Source organism: Equus asinus, chromosome 29 (genome assembly GCF_041296235.1).
Source record: "Equus asinus isolate D_3611 breed Donkey chromosome 29, EquAss-T2T_v2, whole genome shotgun sequence".
Lineage (NCBI taxonomy): Eukaryota > Metazoa > Chordata > Mammalia > Perissodactyla > Equidae > Equus > Equus asinus.
In genome coordinates, this window is record NC_091818.1 from 17308066 (window position 1) to 17332954 (window position 24889).

At 41.4% G+C, this 24889-nt stretch overlaps 1 protein-coding gene across 8 annotated transcripts in view; it reads left to right on the forward strand.

Moving 5' to 3' along the window:
* The window catches only part of NRP1 (neuropilin 1), a 146886-nt gene extending 133003 nt beyond the window's left edge, over positions 1 to 13883 (forward strand). For 5 of the 8 annotated variants that reach the window (XM_070501140.1, XM_044762201.2, XM_014849622.3 and 2 more), the window contains exons 14-18: positions 1767 to 1904; positions 5862 to 6136; positions 6631 to 6727; positions 8842 to 8892; positions 11021 to 13883. In XM_070501140.1, coding sequence (XP_070357241.1) covers positions 1767 to 1904; positions 5862 to 6136; positions 6631 to 6727; positions 8842 to 8892; positions 11021 to 11310 — 851 coding nt within the window. In that variant the 3' untranslated portion in view covers positions 11311 to 13883. The remainder of the gene's footprint in view (positions 1 to 1766; positions 1905 to 5861; positions 6137 to 6630; positions 6728 to 8841; positions 8893 to 11020) is intronic. The other 3 variants (XM_014849621.3, XM_014849623.3, XM_070501143.1) reach the window with 1 other exon arrangement.
* Positions 13884 to 24889: the final 11006 nt, after the last annotated feature.

Sequence of the window (24889 nt, forward strand, 5' to 3'; positions counted from 1 at the left end):
GGAAGTCACATTGTCATTGGAAGGGAGAATCTGTCCTGCTCAGGTTTGACAATTCATATGGTGCATTCCTTCCAAAATTTTACGTTAGTATTTGAAAAGACTTTCCTGGAAACTAAAAATTCAAAGTAAATCATCTCAAAATGCAAAGTAAATCATCTTTATCTGTTCAATAAAGTTTTCCATTAAAATTCCTCCTGCCATTGTTAAAGTGGGGGAGCAACAGTGGAGCCCAGGCAAGTTTTTTTTTTTTTTTTTTTTAGGAAGATTAGCCCTGAGCTAACATCTGCCGCCAGTCCTCTTTTTGCTGAGGAAGAGAGGCCCTGAGCTAACATCCATGCCCATCTTCCTCCATTTTATATGTGGGATGCCACCACAGCATGGCTTGATAAGTGGTGCTAGGTCCGTGCCCAGGATCCAAATGGGGAACCAGGGCCGCCGAAGCACAGTGTGCAAACTTAACCACTGTGCCCCCCAGGCAAGATATTTTGTGTTAAACACTTGGGCAAAGTTAAAGCAAAGATCAAAATGAGATATGCTCTCAGCTTGACCCTGACACAGCATATAATGCCACGCTTCCCTTTTTGTACATAGGGACTGTCTTGAGACTTGTTTTTCAGTTCAGTTGGCAAACTGCCCTCAGCACCTGTCTCCCCGTTTCAATGCTGCCATCTTGTGGACTGCCTGAACTCCATGGGAAGCAATGACCCTCCTTCATTAAAGAAAACAGCTGCTTTGACGTGTTTCATTTTATATAGGGAAGAGGAGTGGCACCGGCGGGAGCATGAGAATTTTACCTTTAGGATTATTTTTCTTGTTAGCGTAAGTTTACCAAAAAAAAAAATTCCAAGGATCAATGACTTTATTTTCCCCATACTTAAAAAGTTAAGCTACTTTCAAAAAAAGAATTGAGTGAAAACTAAGCCTATAGAGGTTTAAAAAACACCATAGTCAAATTGTCCCTCATAGAATACCCAAGACAAATCCTTCCTGAGGACCCATCCATAGTTTCTTTTCAGATTCCAAAGAAACATTTTGAACGTTAAAAAAAAATAAAAGCGAGTAGCTTATTCAAATATGCTTTGGCCTTACATGACATTGCACTAAAGTTTTTAGTGGGGTGAACAATTTATATGCAAATTTTAAAATTCACTAAAAAAGCTGAAACTTGCATTTAAAATTAATTGACCTGATATAAAGCTCAGAAGTGAAAAATAATCTTAAGAAATGCCTCAGAGATCTGACTGTACAGACATGAAGCATAAGCTGGTGTGGCGAGAATACAGACAGCCTCTGAGATGAGCCGTTCAGCCAAGTCACGTCTCTCGACTTTTGAGGTTGACAGGTCAATCTCTATTAAGATTCTTTTCATTGGTGGATATCAATTTATATGATTCACTCTTAAGAACAGAGTATCTTTCATATTAAGTACTGTGGAAATGGGGAGAATGCTCCAGATGTAATATACATGCTTTGGAAAGTAACCTTCCTGGAAATTTTATGTAAAACCAATTTGACAGGCAGTCCATAATCTTTTTAAAGCTGGATAAAAAAAATTACTAAACGTGATTTTGCAAACATTTTGACATCTCCATGCATGTTTTGAGTTTTCTGGTAATCCTGGATTTTGTGGCTTTGCCAGAATTTTCGGACAGACCTTAACTTATATAAATCGCACTTTCCATGAATAAATTAAGGGCCTTTCTGACCTAAATGATTAAATTTGTCTTTCTCTGTTTGTCTCTATGCTTCCTTTCCACTCACTGAAGAGTTTCCAACATATGGTTTTAACTGTGAATTTGGCTGGGGTTCTCACAAGACGTTCTGTCACTGGGAACATGACAATCACGTGCAGCTCAAGTGGAGTGTGCTGACCAGCAAAACCGGACCGATTCAGGATCACACAGGTAACGGAGAGCTCACTGCGGCCTCCTTTCTCTGAATTAGCAAGGGAGTTCCTGTGGAGGGTTTCTGGGGTCTCTGAATTTAAGGGGTTTAGAAAATACTACAGAACATTTACTCATGCCTTTATTTTCCGTAAGTAACAAGATCTCCTTCCCTAGTAGAGATACACTTAGGCTGAGTAGCAGAAAATGATGATTAAATTTGGCAACAGATTGGCCTCCCTGAAGAATAGCAAACTGGGCAAAGATATGTGAATTAGTACCTGTTTTATACTTTGCTGAACTTTTTAATGGAAAATTTCAAACATATTCAAAAGTAGAAAAGAAATAGTAAAATGAACCCTACATGTCCATAACCCAACTTCAGTAATTATCAAATCTTAGGAATCCTATTTTATCTCTATCATCCCTGACCTGGATTATTTGGAAGCAAGTCCAGACATATATGCTGTCATGCCATCTATTTTACAGCTAAAGAAACAATAAATGAGCCTGATGCTTGCTCTCCTCTAGATTCTTGAGGTGGAAGTGCAACAAGGTGGGGCAGGATTCTTGTTCTTTTGAGAAACATTTGAAATCTTCTGTGCAGATAGAAAGCTTACCACACCCCAGCTCACAACCCACCCCACCTCCTGTCTTACTTTCCTTCTGAGATTAATTAGTGGGGGAGGGGTAGTTTGGAGGACACAGGGAGCTGACACCCACTCTAGTGAACTCTTTCATCCACCTCCATTCCGTTTCTTCCTAGTGATTCCATCACCCTACCTGAGTTCTGGTATAAAGAACCAGCAGCATCCTGCAAAAAACACACATGCATACACTCAAACATGCTCATAACAAGCACCCAACACACAAACTTCTACCCCACTCAGCGATACTGACAGGAATGCTTACTCAAGTAGTGGCTGCCCAAAAGATACCCCAGAGTGGCATTTGCTGTGCTGAGAAATCTCATTAAGCAAAGTTCAGCCAATGCTGCTGCTGCGGATGAGTGGGTCAGTGGGCCGATGGATGGGCAGAGGGTACTTCATGCCTTTTCTATTTTGTTGTTCCCTTTTTCCCCAGTGAATGTAACGATTAAGTGGGCTGAGTCGGCTTCCTTCCACCGCAGCTACCTCTTTGCCTAATGAGAATGACAAGGAAATTGGATAAAATTGGACTCCTTCAATTCTGAGACACTTTCAATTGAATCTTAAGACAAGCAGTTTTAGGAAACTTAAAATACTTTGACTGTAAATGGCACTGTACATATAAATGGCATCAAATTAACCAAATGCAATTAGCTGAAATGAAGGCAGTAATGGTGGAAAAATTGATGCAAAGAGAAGCAAAATGGCTCAGCAGGATCTGACATTCAAAGGAGGTTAAAAGCTGTGTTAGCCAGAGACAGAGGCTAAAAGGCGCGCAGAAGTGAAGTGCTAATTGAGAAAATGAAGGCAGAGTTCCCGACCCAGAACTCTGATAAAAACCCCTGAAAGGAACAATATCAGCGCTTTCTGTGTTGGAGGATCAGAAGAGGAGGGCTTGTCTTAGATTAGCAGCTGAGAAGTGCCATTCCTTCCGAAGGATTTGTCTCTTTTGTTCTCCCAGAAGCTCGGACTGAACGTGGCGTAGAGCCACGCCTGCCCTGCCTAGAAAGAGCCCCGGCAGCCCCAGAAACAGTCATTTGCTGAGAGAGTGCGTGGGCCCGACGTCTGAAAGGGGGGGACTTGTTAATATGAAAAAACCTGGGTGAAAAGCACCCTCCACACAGTACGGGTGCAGACAGACAGACGTTAGACAGTATGCAGCACTTTGCAAGTCAATCACTGAGATTTTTAAAAATTTACGCAATCTAGGTAAAATATCTTAGATATTTTGAGTTTATTTAAAGGAATCCCAATTGGGTTTCTGCATGAATGAATGAAGCTACGTACCTCCTTACAGAGGACTCCTGAAACCCTGAGTCTTCCCCTGGTCCATTGAACAAATGTTATTTGAGGACCCCCATCACGTGGCAGATGCCGCCTTGGGCACTGGAGATGCAGGTGTGAAGGAGGGGGCCCCAGCCTTGAGGAGCTCACACAGTCTGGTTGTGGGTGGAAAACAATGACAGTGCTTTGGGGTGAGGGTGCCTCGTGGCAGAGGCGAGCATGATGGTCGCAGATCACATGCGAGAGGGCAGGGAAGCAGTGCTCTCTCAGAGACAGTCGGAGTCAGACTTACCCGGGGAGCAGCAAGCACAGAGGCATGGAGGAGGGAGCGCTCGGTGGTAACAGTGGTAACGGATTGCCAGGGGCGTGGTTTGGACAGATTCCCTATGTGAGGCAGTTGGATCCGTGACGGGGGACGTGCAGCCTTGGGTTCTGTGTGAAGAAGTGTGGACAGGCTGAAGGCAGTGCGTGAGGAGCCACTGAGGAGTTTTAAGCGGAGGAGAGGCATGAGCAGACTTTCCAAAGACCACAGGGCAGCAGGGCGGAGGAGGACAGACTTTTCGGCAGACTTCCTCCCTCCACCCACATCCAGGGCTCCCTTTCTTTCTACCACCTTTCTCCACCGCCAGCCCAACTCAACCTTGTGGGCTCAGTAAACGTGTTTCCTCTCTCAGCATCTCCAACTTCGGTCTTTTTCCATAAGATTGGGGTGAAAGGGGGTTAGAGGCAAGAGGGGCACATTTTTTCCTGTCCATCTTGGTGGACTGATACACTACCCATCTCAGTGAAACGATGCTGTCACACAGACAGGCGACCACCTCCTGGTAAATTAGTGGGGTAGAACAAATGCCAGGAGTGACTGAGTCTGCTTGGTCACAGGGGACACTCCACAAACACAGAGAGCGTCCAACATCCTGCTAGAGCTGTGATTTTGATTTCCAGCCCCCTTGTATTATTCCGCCAATCGGTTTTATTAAGAATGCTTTGGGGCTATTGCATATAAGCAGCCAGGTGAGGGAAGAAAGCTGCCTGCTGACACATCCACTTCCACCTGGACCCTGACAGAGGTGAGCAGATAACGAGGATGTGCTCACATTTTCACAGTGAAAAAGCATCTCACAAATACACGAGCCTCTTGGGCAGCAAAGAAAACACTCCGTTCCCACTGAGGCCGGAGCGTCAGATTCACACTTCCATCAGGTGAGCTGTTAGATTAGGGGATTTCTATTTGCAGAGCAAACAGTGAAGCACCAGTTGTGTGTTTAGACCAGGTGGTGGCAGGAGGAGATGTTCCCACCGGGGGTAATTAAAAGCAAAGCCGGGAGCCAGTGTCTTACTCCTCCACAAGTGTGTACATCGCCAAAGCGCCATGTTCTAATGAGCCTCAAAAATACAGCCTTGCCTCTCCTTGAGCCAGAAGCCCACACGAAACAGGAGCAGGGCTCACAGTTGAGATTCAAGCTCTCAGGTGTATTTAAGGAATTTATAAGCCATTAAGATTAACTAGAGAAAAATAATCTGAATTTGGAAAAAGAAAAAGATTATTGGGAAAAACTACAGCTTTATTATTATCAAGCAATGAGTTTACAGTGACCAAAGTGTCATCAACTGGAAATCCTGCTGCCTGACTCATGAGTCAGAGTACAGCGAGATCGTTCCATTTAACGTCTGTGTTCACATGGGTGCTGCCGGAGCAATCTAAAGTTGCATGAAAGTAGGTCTGCCCCGACGTTCAATCTGTTTGCAATGGTGTGCGGGCTGACTCGAGTCATAGCGCTTGTCTAAATGACAGTGCATTCCAAGTAAGTGGTACCTGACCTCGTGCTGCTTGACCACCTTACCCCAAGCAGATGTCCGTTCACAGAAGCTACAGTGGTGCCGTAGGTGCCAAGGACATCTCCCAACAAGTGCACACGCTCCAAACACGGTGTGTTTTCGTTCTTGTGCTCAGCCCAGGAGAGAAGATTTGAGTAACAGAACTTGAAAGAAAAGAGACGAAGGAGCCATAAATTTGGCCACTCTCCTTAACACAATTTTTTTGTCACAGCAGGAGATGGCAACTTCATCTACTCCCAAGCTGACGAAAATCAGAAGGGCAAAGTGGCTCGTCTGGTGAGCCCTGTGGTTTATTCCCAGAACTCCGCCCACTGCATGACCTTCTGGTATCACATGTCTGGTTCACACGTGGGCACACTGAGGGTCAAACTGCACTACCAGAAGCCGGAGGACTATGATCAGTTGGTCTGGATGGCCATTGGACACCAAGGAGACCACTGGAAAGAAGGGCGTGTCTGGCTCCACAAGTCTCTGAAACTGTATCAGGTATGCCCCTTCCCCAGGGTGGGGAGGGCAGCTGCTTCAAGGACACTGGGGTAATGTTTTGAAGGTTATACAAATGAGATATGGAATTATTCCAAAAATTATTTCAGGGACTTCTCAAACGTGAGATTAATGCTGCAAGGACCATAATCTCGGTGGTATATTTCACGGTCTCCTAGATTACAGGAATAGAACCAATTTGGTGAGAAGGAAGGGAAAATGCTACTTTATAATCTATTTCTGCACTCTCACAATGCAACATTCCTTTTATCGGCTGCTTTTTCCAGTTTTAAGTGTTGTATTATAAGAAGAGAGGGTGAGGAGAAGTTGTATGCCCTCACCAGGCAGTTAATATATATTGATGAGCAGAATGTGTGCTTATGTGAAATCTCATGAATTTAATTTATGTGCCATAGCTTGAGCTGAACAAGCATTTGTAAACACCACTATTTGAGACTGAACATTTAAATTCTGTGAAAATGATCTCATTTCATTAGGTGATTTTTGAGGGCGAAATCGGAAAAGGAAACCTTGGCGGGATTGCGGTGGATGACATTAGTATTAACAACCACATTTCACAAGAGGACTGTGCAAGTAAGTATGAGTGGCTGCAGAGACCAGGGAAGCGCTTGCCCAGGGCTCAGTTCTTTCCGTGTGATGGTCTTTGTCTTGCTCGTTTAGACCTAGAATTTCAGTGTGGGCTATAAACACATGATAGGAAATGCATATACTGGTGCAACAGGGCATAAAATCAGATCACTTTGCCTTTAGCGACTCTGTTACTTGACCTAGTCCATTTAGAATGTCTGGCTGACGCCTACAAAACTACATAAATCGTGTGAAATCCAAAGATCATAGCAAAGAAGAAACTCACAGATTACAGGCTGTATACACCATGCCAAAACATTTTGATAAAAGTGGAAGACTCAGACATCTGGGCAATTCCAAGTACTGGGGTGTATAAACAAAGCAGCCGGCCTTTGAGAATTTTGATCGCAGTGAATGTAATTAAGATTACATTGTTAATGAATCATAGAAGCCATAATTCTTTGCTTTATTACAAATAAGTAGATGTTTCTGACTCTAAAAATAGTTGAACAGATTCAAAAGAATCAATGAAACTTACAGACTTTGCCTAGTATTCCAGAGTTTGTAGTTTTTATTGGTCTGGTGTATATGGATTATAGTCTGACACAGAAAACCAATTCATATTCCCTAGTTCTTGATATATAATTATAAATAGCATCACTAATGGCAATGTAATAGCACAGTAATCAGTCTTAAGCTCAATTTGCTACACTTAAACTTTTGTTATATGTCATTATATAATAGGATGTTAATTACAACAAAATGGAATAAGTCTATTGGGCAAATTTAAGACAAAGGAGGCCTGTTAGCTATAATGGGGTTTTGGTCATTTCAGCAACTTACAAAGCTTTTATTATACAATATATTGAATATCCATAATTCCTAAAGTGGCCATAATTTGATAGGGTCGATGGAGGAAATTGGAGGGAAAACCAGGAGCAGTGAATACAGGTCTGCTGCTTCACACTATGTAGGGAGCTCTATTTAATGCCACGCTAATTGGCAAATCTTCACAGGAAATGATAAGGCTTGATATTTCGGTTGCAGCTACTTTCACATTGCCCACATGCAAGTCCACACCGCTGTTAAAGTATATGTTTTCTGTGGTTGCGCAGGCGTGTCAGTGCTTTCTTCTTCCCAGGTGAGAGTGATGGTGATGGTTTTGGAGCATGAGACAAACTGCACAAACTAAACAAAGAAATAAACTTCCATTTGGCAAGTTGTACCTGACCACAGACTCTACACAAAGCAGTGGCCACGTGCTCCGGTGAAGACAGGGGTGGCTCAGGAGGTTCTCTGAGCCTTGTGCTTTCACGTGACTGCTCTACTTACTGTAGTTGTCGCTAGGCATTGTACTTGGAAAGTCACTACCAAAGCACCAGTAAAACACTTCATGTTGCTGTACCCATAAAAAGATGCCTAAGATAACTGAATCATTGATCATCAAATATGTCTTCTCAAATATTTAGCCATGGATGCTATGAGATTATCAACTATTTATTCATTATTCACGCATTCATACAAAAAAATATTTATTGAGACACCTATTATGTTCTGGACACTGTTCTAAATGCTGGAGGTACAGCAGTGAGCAACATCTCTGTCCTCTGCCCAGAACCATAAGGGACACCAGGACTCCACTTCTTTCAGGCTTTTTTTTTTTTTTTGGTGAGACACAGGCCACAATCTCTTGCCTCAATGAGCTGACATACTATTTGGGAAACCAAACTAACACCCCTCAAGCTTGGGAAGCAGTTGTCTGCACAAGCATGGGATGGCAGCCCTATGTACAACCCCACTTCCATTTTCTATTTTCCCCAGATTGCCCCACACTCCAGATGCCGAAACCATTTCTCTCCACCCTTCTCTTCTCCTCAGACACACAGTCTGCGGACAGCCATGCTACCTGGACTCAGACGTGACCCCCATCTCACAGTCCTTTAACCTCACCTCTCTGTTGCCCTGCAGTTTGGAGTGTACTAAAAACTCCAAAGGAAACCCAGCAGAGCCGTGTGTGTGTGTGTGTGTGTGTGTGTGTGTGTGTAGGGTTTATATAGTTTGTTTATATTGTATTTTGTTGGCAGTTCAAATATCTCTTTCAATTTTGTTTGACTTGTCAGAACCAGCCGACCTGGATAAAAAGAACCCAGAAAGCAAAATTGATGAAACAGGTAAATTTGTCTTGCTGACCAATTTTTTCTTTTAATTTACTATGACTTTCATTTATGAAGACACTTTCTGGAATTCTAACACACTGATATATCAAAGCAGTTCAGATAAAATAAGCATCGTGCCCATGGCCCTGAGGTGGGACTGTGGTTTGCACTGTTGTCACAGAGGGCCCTCTCTGACGCTGCACTGAAGACTTGGGGAGCCGCTGTGACAGGCTCGCTGATATAAGTGGTTGAACCCTGGGAGATCTGCTCACCCTGGCCCTTCTTTTCTGCAAGAGGACTTAGAGGATCATCTCTCATTTTACCACCGTGGAAACAGGAAACTAGTGAAGACTGACTGACCCAAGGACCTACAATGATTTTCATACAGCAATTTGAAACTAACCCGAATTCTTGTCTGGTTAATACCCAGATAGGATCTTTAAAGGACTGGAGCCCAATTTGGTGATAATCTGTTGTTTGCTCCCTCTGTTACCATCATCTTCTACTGGAACTCCAGATTTGTGATAATGATGATTTGATAATGATGATGATTATAAGGATTTATTGAGGAGCTAGTATATTCCAAGCACTTTACATACGTTGTCTTTTTTAATCCTCCCCACCACTCTCAAGTGTGTTTATCCCCATTCTATAGATGAGAAGACCGAAACTCAGAGCAGTGACTTGCCTTAAGAAACATAGCTAATTAGGTGGTAGCCTCGGATTTATACTGATTAACTCGGAAATAACTCGGAAATGTGTTTTTTCATTGAATACTCCTTGATGATCAAATGCAAGACGTGATCAGAGTTTGGCCTTGCCTAATGTTATTTTATTCCCAGAAGTTTCCGCACCTCCCTGCCAGCAGTTGTGGGTCATTGGACAGTTGCCTGGCTTCACGTGGCTGCTGCCAGCAGTTCCATACCGTGCCCATCAGCATCAGCACCTGTTAGAAAGATGGACTAACTGTAGCTAGACTTGGGCTTGAAAGAGACAAGTAAATATGGCACCATACTAGGCTGTTAGTGATACTGTCACACAGCTCATTTAGCTTAGTTACGTAGCCCACACCGAGATGTAAACTTTATTAGAGGTTGTTTCAAAACAAGGTTTCATCAAGGGAGAGAATATTAATATGCCCCATGGCTTGTTTTCCCCTGTTTAGGGACTTGTATCTCATATTTTTAGTTTTCTTTGATTGGAATCTTTGTTGATCAGAACACCATTAAGTAAACACCATGCTTGTTGCGCATTAACATTTTAGTCTCATTTCTAGTACCAGGTAATTAGGCTCAAAGCTCCCATGTTAATAATTTCTCATGTTCCACTCTCAAGAATACATTTCCCCAGTGACTGAACTGCAGAGCAGTGTAACCTTCTCCAGTGAAACCACCAGGGCTACAAAGATGCTGATTATTGAATGCGTTCTATTCAGCACAACGCAGACACGGTTTCTAGATTTGAGCCACAGGCCATTTGAAATGTGAGCAGGATGCATCCCTTTGTTCTGAAAGATCGCTCCTTCTTGAGTGAAACCACTGTAGACTTGGGGGAAAGCTTGTTTGACTTGAAGATTTTCCATGTGGAAGAACAAACATGTGTAAACCTCACCCTGACACTGGAAAGGGCAGCCTGGCAGGTTTCCTCGGGCCTGATTTGGGGACCAGGCAAATGCACAGGGAATGGTTAAATACACCTGCTAGACAATGTGTGACTAAGCATTTTGCAAAGCTTAATGACCACATATCTGGCCAAGGACTATAAACACAGATTACAATCTAGCACAGGACTGTAATGGCAGGCTGCATGAAATCTGAATTAGGTTAGAAGGTAACCCTCACTGTTTACCCAGAATCAGTCGTTGCCATGTGCTAAGCTCTGTCACAATCACAGCACCAACTCCCCAACACCCTTGCCTCCCACACCTCGACTCCCAACAATGAGTCAAGCACAAACCTTGGTGTTGCCTAGTGATGGGGAATCAAACTCCACTTCAAACATCCCCCAGAGGCTTATGGGAGATGACAGACAAAATTGCAGCATGCGATTTATTCCTTTTTCTTTCCTTTTTCTCTATTTTGCTGTCTACTTCCATCTGGTGTGTTGGCAGTGCTCATGGAGCCAATTTTGTTTTTCTCCCTAGGGAGCACACCAGGATATGAAGGCACAGGAGGAGGTGACGAGAACATCTCCAGGAAGCCGGGCAATGTGTTGAAGACCTTGGACCCCATCCTCATTACCATCATAGCCATGAGCGCCCTCGGTGTCCTCTTGGGTGCTGTCTGTGGGGTCGTGCTGTACTGTGCCTGCTGGCACAACGGGATGTCAGAAAGAAACTTATCTGCCCTGGAGAACTATAACTTTGAACTTGTGGATGGAGTCAAGTTGAAAAAAGACAAATTGAATACACAGAGTTCTTATTCGGAGGCATGAAGGCAGACAGAGATGAAAAGACGAGTCGGAGAATTGAAGTGGAAGGACGTAACTTGAGCGTGCTGAGGAACTGTCAGTCTTTCACTGTACAGGCTGGGAAGTGCGCTGATGACGCTGAGCCAGGCTTTTCTCAGGAGCTTCAATGAGTATGGCCGACAGACAGAAACAAGTTAGCTGTGTTAACAATCGGAATCATGTACAGTCAGCTTTTTTCTGTTGGTTTAATTTGAATAATCAAATGCTGGTGTTGAGACCAAGTATGATTGACTTAATAATTCATTTCAACTCCCCTTCTCCTTCTCTCTCCTCTTCCTTTTATGAATTCTCTTTGGAAACTGCAAAATCCAAGATGCTGGCACCAAGTGTATTCGGTGGGGCCCTTTTGATGGACATGCTACCTGTAGCCCAGTGCCCAGAGTATATGAGAACACCTGCATTTCGGTGGACTCCTGAAGCTGTACTTGTGTATAATTGCCCGCATCGTGCATAGGTAAAGAAGGATTAGGATGTTTTATTTTAAAGTACTGTAGCCTCAGTACCAGTCTAGTGTGTCAGCTCTGTTTACGAAGCAATACCGTCAAATCTTCTTGATGTTTTCCAGTGTTGTACTCAACCTCGTGCTTGTGAACTCCATACAGAAAACTGTGCCATCACCAAACACTGCTGGCAACTGAGTGTGCTGCCGACAACCGCAACGAAAAATCCTTGGCACTGGCTAGTCTATGTCCTCTCAAGTGCCTTTTTATTTGTACTGGTTCTCATTGTGTTACATTCACAACCCACTCTGTTTCTCGCTGGTGACAGCCCTACTCTAATCAAACCCAGGTGGCCCGCTGACTAAGAGGAAAGTATATTTTAGTGTGACGTCAGCCCCCGGGAAGGCAAGGGCTCCGATTTGGCAACGTGGCTTAATTGTTCTGCTTTTTTCTGTAGTAGTTCAATTTCATGTCTCTTGACCCTTTTGTATAAAGCTGCAATATTCTCTCTTATTGTTCTTTCATAATGGAATGTATTTTCAAATGTAAACTCTTTCTCTCCTCTCTCTCTGACTTTTTTCTCTCTTAGAATTTAAGCATTTGCCATTGTCCAGAAAAGAAACTTGCAGCTTTAACCTGCTGGTAATGGCAAACAATTTTACTAGACCTTATGTTTAAAGATAGATAAATAAGGGAAATTCCTAACTTTGTCCTCCAAAGTCTAACTTTGGTCTTCTTGTTAACTGGTTAAAGTGACAGTATCTTTTTTCCTTATGCCATTTGTCTGTCTATTCCAATCAAAATGATCTTTGATAGAAATGTTTGCATTTAACAGAAATAGTGATAAGTTGAGGGAAGAAATAATGCTAATTGGCTTTTAAGTGAGACTCCAAGGAAAGACTGAATAAAATTCTCCAAATATCCAAAACATGAGACTTTTACATCCAAATATGCAAAAATGGCCCATGAGAACATTTTTGTTTTGGTATTGAGTCAGACAAGGGAAGTGGAAGAAAGAAGAGTTAATTTAAGAAAGCGGCTATAAATCCTGGTGCCTGGGGGTCAAGTATTTTCGAATAAGGGGTGGGAGGGAAACGACCAAAGTCCAAACAAATGTTTAAAAAATCCATTCAGCAGCAATCCTGTAGAAACAGAGACTTGAATGAATGCTTCTAGAAACTTCCAACGGCTAACAAAGAAAAAACCTGCCCTGGGGCTGGCAAGACCGAGCTTCTAACAGCTCAGAGAAGTGAACATTTCATCAGACAGTATGTGAATTAACCCAAAGAAGCTCTGCTTGGTTCCAGTCTATGATGTCGTGCCATGTTGTCCGCAAGAATTCTTAGCTCTTCCTGCCTTCCTGCATTGTTATAGGTCTCACTCAGATGCACTTGCGGGAGTCACATTTGCATCATGGACGAGACAGTCCATCCATCTTGGTTTAATTGGATTGAGAACGCCTTTTGTTTCCAGGAAAGTATTGATCACTATGAAGGAAGAGTAGTTTTGTCTCCAGAGGCATTCATTCAGCTGTTATAATCACACCAGGACGAAAGCACTAAGTAAGATTTGATTTTTTCTTTAGGGCAACAGACTTAAAGTTGTCCTCAGCCAAGGAAAAATGATACTGAAACTTTAAATTTTAAAGTATCTTGCACTGATAAATATATTTAAAAATTATATGTTTATAAAGTTATTAATTTGTAAAGGCAGTGTTACAAAATGTTCAGTTTATATTGTTTTAGATTGTTTCGTAAATTTTAAAGGTGTAAAATAACGTATTTTTTCTTTATTGAAATCTATGAAACTTTCTGTAGTAAAATGTTTTCATTTTACTGGTATATTATTGCTTCATGTTTTGTACCATCATAAAATTTTGTGCAAATTTTTTTTACAGAAATTTTTATTTTCTATGACAATATGACACTTGTAAATTCTTGTTTCAAAATGAACAGCGAAGCCTTAACTTTAAATGACATTTGTATTCTCAGACACTGAGTAGCATAAAAACCACACAGAACTGAACTGTAACTTAAATTCCCAACTATGACTACTACATTCCAAAGAAACAGTTGAATTAAACATTTTCATAAAATATCCCAAACCTGATGGCTTTTATTATATTAGCTTTGTTATTGTTAAAGAAATTGGTATTATTCCAGCATCAAATACCTCTCAAGATTTTCTTAAGTTCTCTTTTAAAAATAACATCCTAATAAGGAGAGAAGACTAAGAAGACATTTCCTGAATGTAGAATTTCAACCCAAATTGGATACCTGTCAAGAGAAGGAATGCAGAATGTGGCCTTATAAGTGGAAAATTTTTCAACCCCAGATCTTGTGTCAGATGTTCTGTATTCCATTTGGTAAACTTTTTTTTTTAATGAAATTCACAAATATCTGGTAGTATGATTTGTTCTTATAGAAAATGGGTAATAAATCTGACAGTGGTTATGCATGCACCTGTGCTAAATTTAGATAGAGGACATAGTTGAACATGGCATTACAACTGGCTATTTAGTAATTCTGGGAAAATTTCTATTCCATCTGGGACCAAAATAATAGTAATAATAGTAATGACAGCAACAACAAAGATGACAGAAGTATTGAGCCGAAGCATGCTGAGTAGGACCCTGTGGAAGGCTTGTTAAAACAAAACTGGCCTATCCTAATCCTCACTACCCACAGACCAACAATTCTTTCTTTACCTCCCTCTGACTGTAGGCAAACTCGATTCTGAAAGCATGGGAACACCTTGAGGAGTGGGCTGCTCTGCACAGCCCCTCCCTGTGCAACAATAGTCCTATTTTTCTCTGGACACTTATGCATTTTGCATCTTCCAAGATTTAACCGAGAATAGGATATTTTCCCTGTTGAGTGCATTCTGCTTAGAGAAAAAAGTCTGAAATAGAGACAGAGCCAGGTAATCACCTTACTGAAGTTAAATTCTGTCTACATTCATGAATGTTTCCAGAAAGTGTGATAACTTGCAAGAGTCTATCAGAATTAATCCAGAGATACTTTCTGAAAAATGCTAAGGGCTATGGATTAATATTATCTCTGTTTCATTGTTTGAGAAGACCTTAAACATAGACGCTTTCACCTTCTTCTTATTCCCAGTTAGCTACTAAGCTAGGCTTTTCTTACTGGATTTAATGAGCTAATTCACTGTACAATACTTCCCAAAGTTAGGAATTAAATATATCATGAGGATTGAAACATTTAACTTAAAAACTGAAAATTATTTATTGCTCCATCTCCTGTCTTCCCTGCTAACTTACTAGTCACCACTTGGGCTGAATTGTACTATATTTTTTCCCAAATCAAATGGATCTTGTAACATTCCATAATGTTTCTGCTTTCCAGTGGCAATTACAGTTCTTGTGTTGCATTAAAAAGCAGTTGTGCCAAGAATTACTTCTATTTCCCTAAACTATATCCATCAAGGGATCTTTAGCTGCTTTTCAACTTGGGGGTTGAGAAGCCTGAGTGAAGGGAGCCTCAAATGCAGTAGAACTGAGCACTCAGGAGTGTGTGAGACCAGGATGATAACTGACTTTGTTTTTAATGTTCCAAAGAAACATTGCAAGATGATACAGATGAGAGCATCACGTTGTCACATGCATGTCACTTCTTAGCCAGCAGTAAGGGTCCTATGAACCAATCCTTCATTTTCGGAGAGCAGAGTAAACGCCACGTCATGGGAATCTTCTGTGGTGATGGCTTTGTCCTTCTTGAATCTGAGAGCATTAGCTATTTTCACAGCGGCTCTGTGGGGTAAGGTTTGTAATTATTCCACGTTTTAAATGAGGAATCCACAGTTTAGACAGGTTGAGTGAGGAGTCAGCATGTATCTGGCCTCCTCTCCCCCTCCATTACTCCCGCCGCTCCAGAGCCCTGCATTATCTTGCAAGGTGCTCACACAGGGCCTTGTTTCTCAAGAACCAGCAGCAGCAGCAGCATCGCCTGGATGCCTGGTAGAAATGTGGAATCTCAGGCCATCCCCCAGACCTGCTGAGTCATTTTAACAAAATCCCATCCACTTGGGCTTGAGAAGCACCAGCACAGTCTGCAGTTACACGGAGCCAGGTGGGCGACGGTTTGCCTTGCTTCCAGTGGTGGTTTCGGGATGCTCACAGACAGGGGAAACATCCCTGCAGGTCTCACAAGCACTTTCCAGAAGAGTCTAGCACAGCGCAACCTGGAAAACAGACAGTAAAATGAGTAAATTGGAAATCCCGCTCAGAAGCACTCTGTGGCCACTCTACCTAGTTGCCCTTAAGGGGCCTAAACATGGGCTTTTCTGAGAGGGAAGGGATAGTACTGATGAAATATTTTGCTGGATGAAAATTTGAAAGTGCTAAAGAAGCATAGCAAATACTCTATGACTCATCACAGTGTGGTCAGTGTTGAGAAAGGGGAAGACCAGTTCGCCAAAAGCCAAATCCTCCTACCCAACAGAAGTTCCTTCTTCATCACCCAATTTGCTGCTCTTCAAAGATGTTAAGATCCTGAATGACAAAACTAGATGGAACCCTATGTAATCTTTCTTTGGTGATTTCGAATCTTGTTCCTTAAGTTCCTTGTTACAAATGAGAAACTATCCGATAATAGCGTTTTGTTGTCAAATAGTGACTCTTGAGAAAGGGTTTTTCTACACAGAGAGATTGTCTCATCTCCACATCTAAGTGGACTAGTACCTATTATGATGTAGGAGTTCAATAAATGTGTAGCATTCATAGCCACTGCCTAATTTTATCACTGCCCTGTTAATGGAGTTGGAGAGTTGCTTGCTCTGGCAGAATGTAAGCTGGACGTGGACATGCCGTCCCAGGATGGCACAACTGAGCCTCACCCTGGTGAAGCTTGAATGAGACAACCTGCCAGGATGGAGAGCAGGTCCTGGTCCTTTGTGATGCTCCTTTTAGTGGTGTGGACATCTCCCCCCTCCCATCATTTTTGACATGAGCTAATTCCACACCTTTCTTCCAGGCCCCACCATCATCTTGCAGAGAGGTGATGTGGACAATACCAACCAGAACGTGTGGCTTCTAGTCTCTGTGCAACAGAGGACCAGAAAGTTGCTCACTGTCTCTTAAATACTGCAGCCTGGGATTGACATAGGGCCTTACCAAACTTAAGAGCTCTGCAAAAATTGGGGGAGCACATGTATATGCAATAAACCGTGGGTATCCCGGCCACAACTGGAAAAAACAAACCACCCTCCTGCTGTAGAAGGTAGATGAGGTCATCCGCTATGCCTGCCACGTAGGGAAGGAAGATGTCTGTCAGACTGGAAACCAATCGTAACTTAGGGAGAGAAATAACTTAGGGTGAGCAGTCAAATGAGATAAGATGTCTCATGTTGAAGATGAGACTCCCAAATATTGGATTGCAAGGAGGTGGATACAGATCAGGGGAGAAGAAGCGAGGAACCTGGGCTAAGGGCCTACGAAATCATATCAGCCCTTTGCACCCAGAGAATAGGGATCTTAGGAGGCAGTATGTGAAAGGCGACAGGCTCTGTGACTTCTGGGAGCAAACTTTTAAGCTTCTCAAATGTTCTGCCTATTTCCATTTGAATTTCCCCTGATATGTAGTCATTTTAGGACTATTTAGTAATTTTTAAAGTCCCCATGCATCTCAGCTATCCAAATGGGAGACAAGGGAAAGGTCTGTGTCCATATGTGGCCAAAACATAACACAGGAACTTAAACAGCATCCAGAGCCTGATCCCTCTCCACAGCAGATCCCATCTCCACTGCGTATTTTATTTGTTTGCATAGAATTTATCATATTTTAGTATACTATATGTTTCAGTTATTTATTTTATTATCCATTACATTAATAGACTGCAGATTCCAAAATGGCAGTGATTTTCATCCGTTTCGTTCACCATGGTATCCACGGCACACAGCATTGTTCCCGGCACGTGGTAGGTGCTAACAAATGTTTGATGAATAAAGGAGCCACAGTAAGCAGCTGGAATAGGAGATCCTCAGTGGAAACGGGAGATGAGGAGACAAAGTTAGGAGGGGGTTTAACCCACCCTAAGAAGGAGAATCCTCTTCTGGAGCAGGAATTTGGAGAGTTAGTGTTTCAGGATCTTTTTCTTAAAAGAAATTTCTTTCGCATCCTGCTGGTTAGGGAATTTCTCTATAACAGAATGACACCTCCTCTAATACTTATCTCTTGCCTAGAGACAAGCAATCCTCCTCCTAAATGTCTCTTTTTCTTATCTCTACCCAATGGCAACATCCTCCCATATAGGATTTATTAAGTGAGAAATCATCTGTGGTCTCATAGAAGCCTGTCTTCCAGCACCTGTGGGAAGGTGAACTTTCTAGATAGCTGGATGAAAATGGCATATAAGTTTAGCTCTGTGAGATGCCAAACTAGAGATCAATTTGGGGGACGTGACTGGGCTACCCACAGGGTCCGTTAACAAGGCAGACGTCTTCCCGAGTGGCACTGCCTGAGGATTACTGAAAGGCCTCGAGAACCTAGCTTTGACTCTGCTTCTGATTTAAAAAAGTAGATTAAGCATAAACCAGTGTTTGCCCTTCTCCTAAGATTTCATTTTATATACAAACATGATACTTTCAAAATAAGAAAATTGTAATATAACTAGAAAAACAAGTGCAGCAGCAGAATGGAAAAGCTGAGGAAGCACAGGAAGACAGAAACTGAGTAAGAGAGACTATGGAGCTTTTGAGTTAAAATAATGAATAGTTTTAGCAGTATCACCTAAGTGCAATGGAGAAAATTAAGCAAAAAGGGAGATAGGGAATGCTGGGAGAAGGTTTATAAATGATTAAAAAGAAAATAGAGACAAACAGTAATAAAAAAAACTCTATGTCACAAACTTTCCCTCTTCTGATAACAGAAAATAAAATTAAAATAGCAAAAATAGTCACCAAAAGCAACTAAAACAGAAATGACTACAACCTACTTCAATAAACTTCAAAACCTAAAACAAAACAAAGAGACAGCTCTAGAGCAGCCAGGGGCAGCAGGGCGGGCAGCACAGCCTGGCTTCTCGTCTGATTCTACCCCCAGGAGGACATGTACAGGTGGGTCACAGAAACCCCAAGGACCCTCACTCAGCGCCAAATTTTGAGTTATGCAAACTGAAAGGATGGTCTCATCTTTTTCCTTTTTGACTGAGGAGAAGTGGAAACTACTGGAAATTATTTTATTTCCCAAAATAAAAGAAAAACTGGCAGGATGGGGAAAGGAGGGTGCTTTGAAGCTATCTGAATTGGGAAAGGGATATGAAGCCCATAGTACCACCTTTCACCCTGGGAAAGCTACATCCACCATTAGGTGAGGGAAACCCGGTGGGGCAGAGCCAGTAGGTTCTCCAATTTCTCCCTTTGATAATAGAATCCCCAAATTTCACCTGCACCCATGACTTCCCACAAGAAAGACTACATTTCCCAGCCTCCCTTGCTGCTAAGTGTGGCCATGTGACTATGTTCTAGACAATTATATGAGAGAAGTGATGCTTTTCTTTTTTTTTAGCTTTAAAATTTTTTTTTATTGAGTTAATGATAGGTTACAATCTTGTGAAATTTCGGTTGTACATTAATGTTTGTCAGTCATGTTGTAGGTGCACCACTTCACCCTTTGTGCCCACCCCCCACCCCACCTTTCCCCTGGTATCCACTAAACTGTTCTTAGTCCATAATTTTAAATTCCTCATATGAGTGGAGTCATACACAGGTAATCCTTCTCTCGCTGGCTTATTTCACTTAACATAATTCCATGAGAGAAGTGATGCTTGAAACCTCAGGCTCACGTCTTTAAAAAGAGATCATGACCTTTCCTTCTTCCTTTTTCCCTTCACACTGGCTGGATGTGGATGTGCTGGTAAGAGCTGAGTATCATTCTAATGCATAGAAAGCTTGACAGATAACCAGATAGAAGAATCCAGAATCCCTGACACCACAGAGCTGCCACCATTTCTGTGCCGCCAACCTGGACTGCTTACGTTCAAACAGCTATGTAAGAGAAATATAAATTTCTATGTTAATTAAATCACTGCTGGTTTGGCCTTTGTAGCTAAACCAGTATCATAGCCAATATCTGATTAAATATCTAATTTAGAACATTTGACAAGATCTTAGATGACAGAACTGAGTCTAGATGTTCTAATAAAGACTGCACACCAACCAAGATGATCTTGCCTCCTTCCTTTTTCATTTTCTCCTGCTATATATAGGCCAGATATAGTTGGAAGACAGTCAAGAATTACTCCCTCTACATCACAGCAAAGACAAAATCCAGGGTGAATGAGCCAAGCATAAGCAAGAAAAAACAGGCATCTCGGCACCCGGCAAATAAGCAACAGAAAACGCAAGACACCATGGAGAAAACCAAGTTAAAATAACGTAGAAGAAAACATAAATCAAGAAACAAAAGGGAGTTACTCACAATTACTTGATATTATATACAGAACATAAATATAATAAATAAAAATCTATAATTGGAGGGGCTGGCTCCGTGGCCAAGTGGTTAAGTTCGTGCGCTCCGCTGCAGGCGGCCCAGTGTTTCGTTGGTTCGAATCCTGGGCGCGGACATGGCACTGCTCATCAGACCACACTGAGGCAGCATCCCACATGCCACAACTGGAAGGACCCACAACGAGGAATATACAACTATGTAATGGGGGGCTTTGGGGAGAAAGAGGAAAAAATAAAATCTATAATTGGAAAGTAAAACAACAGGATATGACAAAATTAAGGCTTGCAGACGTAAGGCTAATTGAGGAGCAAAATAGCATAAGTAGAGGTTTAATAAATAACTTAGGAAAAAGCAAAACACTGTTGAAAATAGAATTACTGATATAAAAGGAAAAGTTTGAGATAGTTACGATAACTGTAGATGAAAAAGATACTAAAGCAATTTGATTAACACTATTATTAATGGGGAAATAAAAGACAACGCAGCATAAACAGATATTTTGTGTCACTAAATGAGGGAACCCACCTAAGGAAAAGAAGAAGTATTCAGAGATATAATACAAGAAAATTTCCTTGAAATAAAGAAGATACCAAATCTGTTGACTGAAAAGAATACTGTGTTTCAAGAAAATGTGATACAGATTGTTCACCACTGAGCTATACCCTAGTTAGGCTGTTGGACTACAGGAATATTATGAATGTTTCAGGTGTCCAAGCAATAAAGGGAAATTACTAAAAAAAAAGGAAAACAATCAGTCTGGCTTTGGTCTTTTCCAGAGTAACATACAAAGCACCCCTCAAAACAGTGGGACAAAGTCTGCAAAGCTCCAAAGAATGAGAACATGGGACGCCAGGAAAACTCTACCAATCCAGGGTGTTATTCAAAACCAAAGGAAACAGGTAGACATCCTTAAAAACAAGAAAACTCTGGAACTACTGTACCCATGAGCTACTATTGAAAGAGCTACTGGACACTCAAATTTAGATAATTCAGAGATGAACTGAAAATAAGGAAGCCAAGAACAAAGAAAATGGTAAAAAGTAAAAGCTACATGGGGATCAAAGTCATGCGACAGAATGTGGATGCTGTAAATTGGAATAGTGTAAAAGTAATAATAAAATTAATAATATATTAATAACAGCTGTTAATGTAAAATCGATAGCTGAAATAATAAAATATTGCAAATTTAATAATATTTTGAATAATGTAAAATTAGTAATATATATCAAAATGTGGGAATAGTGACGCAAGAGAAAGGGAGAGATTGCTAATGCTCTCTCTTTTCAGAGCTGGGATTCACTCTATGTTGTTTTAGAATAAAACAACTGTTTGTTTTTTTAAACAACTCTAACTCCTGGAAATTTTCCCCAAACTCCTTTGTTGAACATAAAGTGATCTTTTAGAATTAACATTGCTAACAGTAAAGAATCATTTTTCAAAGTTCAACATATCCGTCAATTTTTTCCTATTATCTTTAAGTAAAATTAAATTCAATATTTTTACTAAAATTGCATCTATAATATAATCCCATTTATACAAAAATAATTCTATCTTTCCATGCATTTATCAATCTATATTATATCTTTATTGCTCTCATAGTAGGAATATTAATGTGTTATTATTAATTTTTTTTAGGAAGACTGACCCTGAGCTAACACCCGTGCCCATCTTCCTCTACTTTATATGTGGCTTGATGAGCGGTGCCAGATCTATGCCTGGGATCCCAACCTGCAAGCCCCAGGCAGCCGAAGCAGAGCGCGTGAACTTAACCACTAACCACCAGGCAGCCCCAAATGAGAGTTATTTTTTTTTTGAGCTGTATTTTTCTGTATTTTTTAAAATCTACAATAAGAAAAGAAAGAAACTGGTATCTGACGGATGAAAAAAGCTGATGTGCTGGGCAATTGAATGAACAGTACGTGTGCTTGTTTTACACTCGTTTTCGTTTGCCCCTCATTTCGAGGGGCAGCCAGCTTTGTAGTTCCTTGCCTCCAGCACTTTTGCTAGACGACAGCAGTGAAGGCAACTTTACAAAGACAGTAATCCATTGAAAAATTAGCATTAAGTACCTTACAGTGAGTGAGGAGAGGGAAAAGATTCGGGGGGCAAGGACTTATAGAATTGAAATTCGCTCAGATTGGAAATGGAAAAAAGGTCTCTGGGCTCTGTACACCCGACGGCAGCACCTAAGAAGCAAGGTGAGACCCTCCCAGGCTGCCTAAAATTTCTCACCCCCTGAGGGTGGGAACACAAGAGAATTTTAAAACAAAATTCAAATTAATATTTGTTATTTTCTAAATTAAAAATAAATTGTATTTTAAAAGTAACATTTTTAAAAGCATTACTGTAAGATTAAATTCCAGGTGTCAGTTTTCCTCCTAAGTCATTTGTATTTCTACAAGATAATGTACTGGCTAGAGAACACATTCGTAGGATTTAGTTTATCTCATTACCCTTGTTCTACCCACTATCACTGAAGGAAAAGATGCCTCTAAGAAGACAGATCAGGCCAAGGACACATGCTGGAGAGGAAGGAGCCCAGGAACATGGTGAGCTGTCCAAGCCAGGAAGAAGAAACAGCCCTGAGGTAAGGCAGCTTGGATATGGAAGAAAGATCAAGGAGGGAAAAAAGATTCCACAAAGGGGGAGGACGCAGGAAAACCAAAAACAAATTGCCATATACTCGTTTCTAAAACAAGTCCCAATGGGAAGATGAGTTTTTTCAAACCAGTAGGTTGTCAGTCCACACAGTCAGGGATCACCTGGTGGGTCAAAGAATAGGAACAGCCTGGCGCAAAGTAGGAGCTCAGTGAGTTGAGAAATACATGGGCAAGTGAATAATTGGAAACTTCTGTAATCCATGAGAGTATCAGGTACCATGGGGTGCAGTCTAGATGGTTATGTTTGGACAAACATGATTTGACCTTTGTCAATCCCAAGAAAGTGACAAATGCTTATAAAACACCCAAATGCTAAAGGCCTCAGGGACATGTCTGTTTTGGAAGCCTCCCTAGAAGGGACTCACTCTAGATAGGAGATGCTCTGGTCAGTGGGTCGGAATGGAGTGGGCTGTGTTTCTCTACATGAGAGCTCAGAAACATGGCACCCGCTCTCCACCAGTGCGCTTGGGAGCCTGTGGCTGACGGACACTTGGGGCTCTCATACAGGTCAAAAGAGGGCGCAACACCAGTCAACCTCACTCCACTGTGAAGGCCTTGCAGCATTTTGGGCTTTCAAGGTCATCTTTAAAGTAGCATCATTTGTTCCTTCACCTGGCAACGTTGCCCCACAAAGTCACTCTAGCTGAGAACGCCTGGTTCTAAGTTCCTGCATTTATACTTTTTAGCTTACGGGAAAATACAAAGGCAGAGCACTTTACAGTTGAGCACCTTAGAAAAGGAGCTTTTAAAAAGGAAATATTATTACTAGGTCCAATTTTCCCATCACGCTCAGAATTCCTCTTGAATTCAGTGAAATCTCTCTGTGGAGTAGCCCAAGCACAGAGCTGTGCCAACACATAATGTGCCTGCTCAGCCTGGGAGCCATTCGTCAGTCCCAGGGGGGCAGGGAGACGGAGCAGATGTTCATAAAATACAGATCCACAGACAGACATCTGCAAGTGCAAAGTATTCTTATTCTGAAACCACAAGGTAAAGTGCACCTCCTAATGCAGAACAGCCAATCTGTCACACTGTGTGGTAGTCACTTTACTGCAAGCTCTGGGGAGCAGATTTTGAGAGTACGTGTGTCAAACGCTGCCATTAAGCCCCTCTAACCCATTTTCAGCAGTAAGCTGGGCAGGAACCATGAGTGCAAAAAGCTACAAACACAACCATCTATTATTTAAATAAGCTAGAGTGCTATATAGATCTTAAAGAAATTCAGATGATTCCATTTCACTTCTGAAATAAATAAGTGATCGTTAAAGTAAAACCATGCAAAATATTAATATTTATATAGTGACATTTCAATCAAGTCAGTCAATTCTCCCACCTAGTTAGCAATAGATATCTTGAATGATCTGCATTGTACAAATCTTATTTTTAAGTTCTTACACTTCTATTTAAGCAGTGGAAATAAATTTCTTTGTTAAACTTTGCATTAATTCTTCATAACTCATGCTAACTTGCAAACCAACACAGATTATTTTAAATCAATATATTCATATTTTCTCACACAAAAGAAGGATGGAAACCAGAAGTACATCAAAAAATTCAATCTAGGCTTGTACTTCACATTCTGATCAATAATATTCAAGATAGCATTTAGTATAGTGGAAGGGACAATGGCTTTGACCTCAGGAGACCTGAGTATTTATCTAAATCCTCTTTTGCTCCCTTCCTTCCTTCTCTCCTTCTTCCCTTCCTTCTTTCCCTCCTTCCTTCCTTTCTCCATAGTATTTTTTAAGCACCTACTTGCACAAGGTGTCATGTGACAAAAAGATATATAAGATCTCGTTTATGTCCTCAAGTGATTTGTAGATGTGTAGGGAAATATGAATGATAGGATGATGGAGAAGATGTGACACGGGCTTTGAAATTTAACAGCCCTAGAGGAAAGTATGAATTTAATTGTTCACTCATTGTGTAACTTTATTCAAGTTACTTAACTTTGCTGAGCCTCAGTTTACTCATCAAA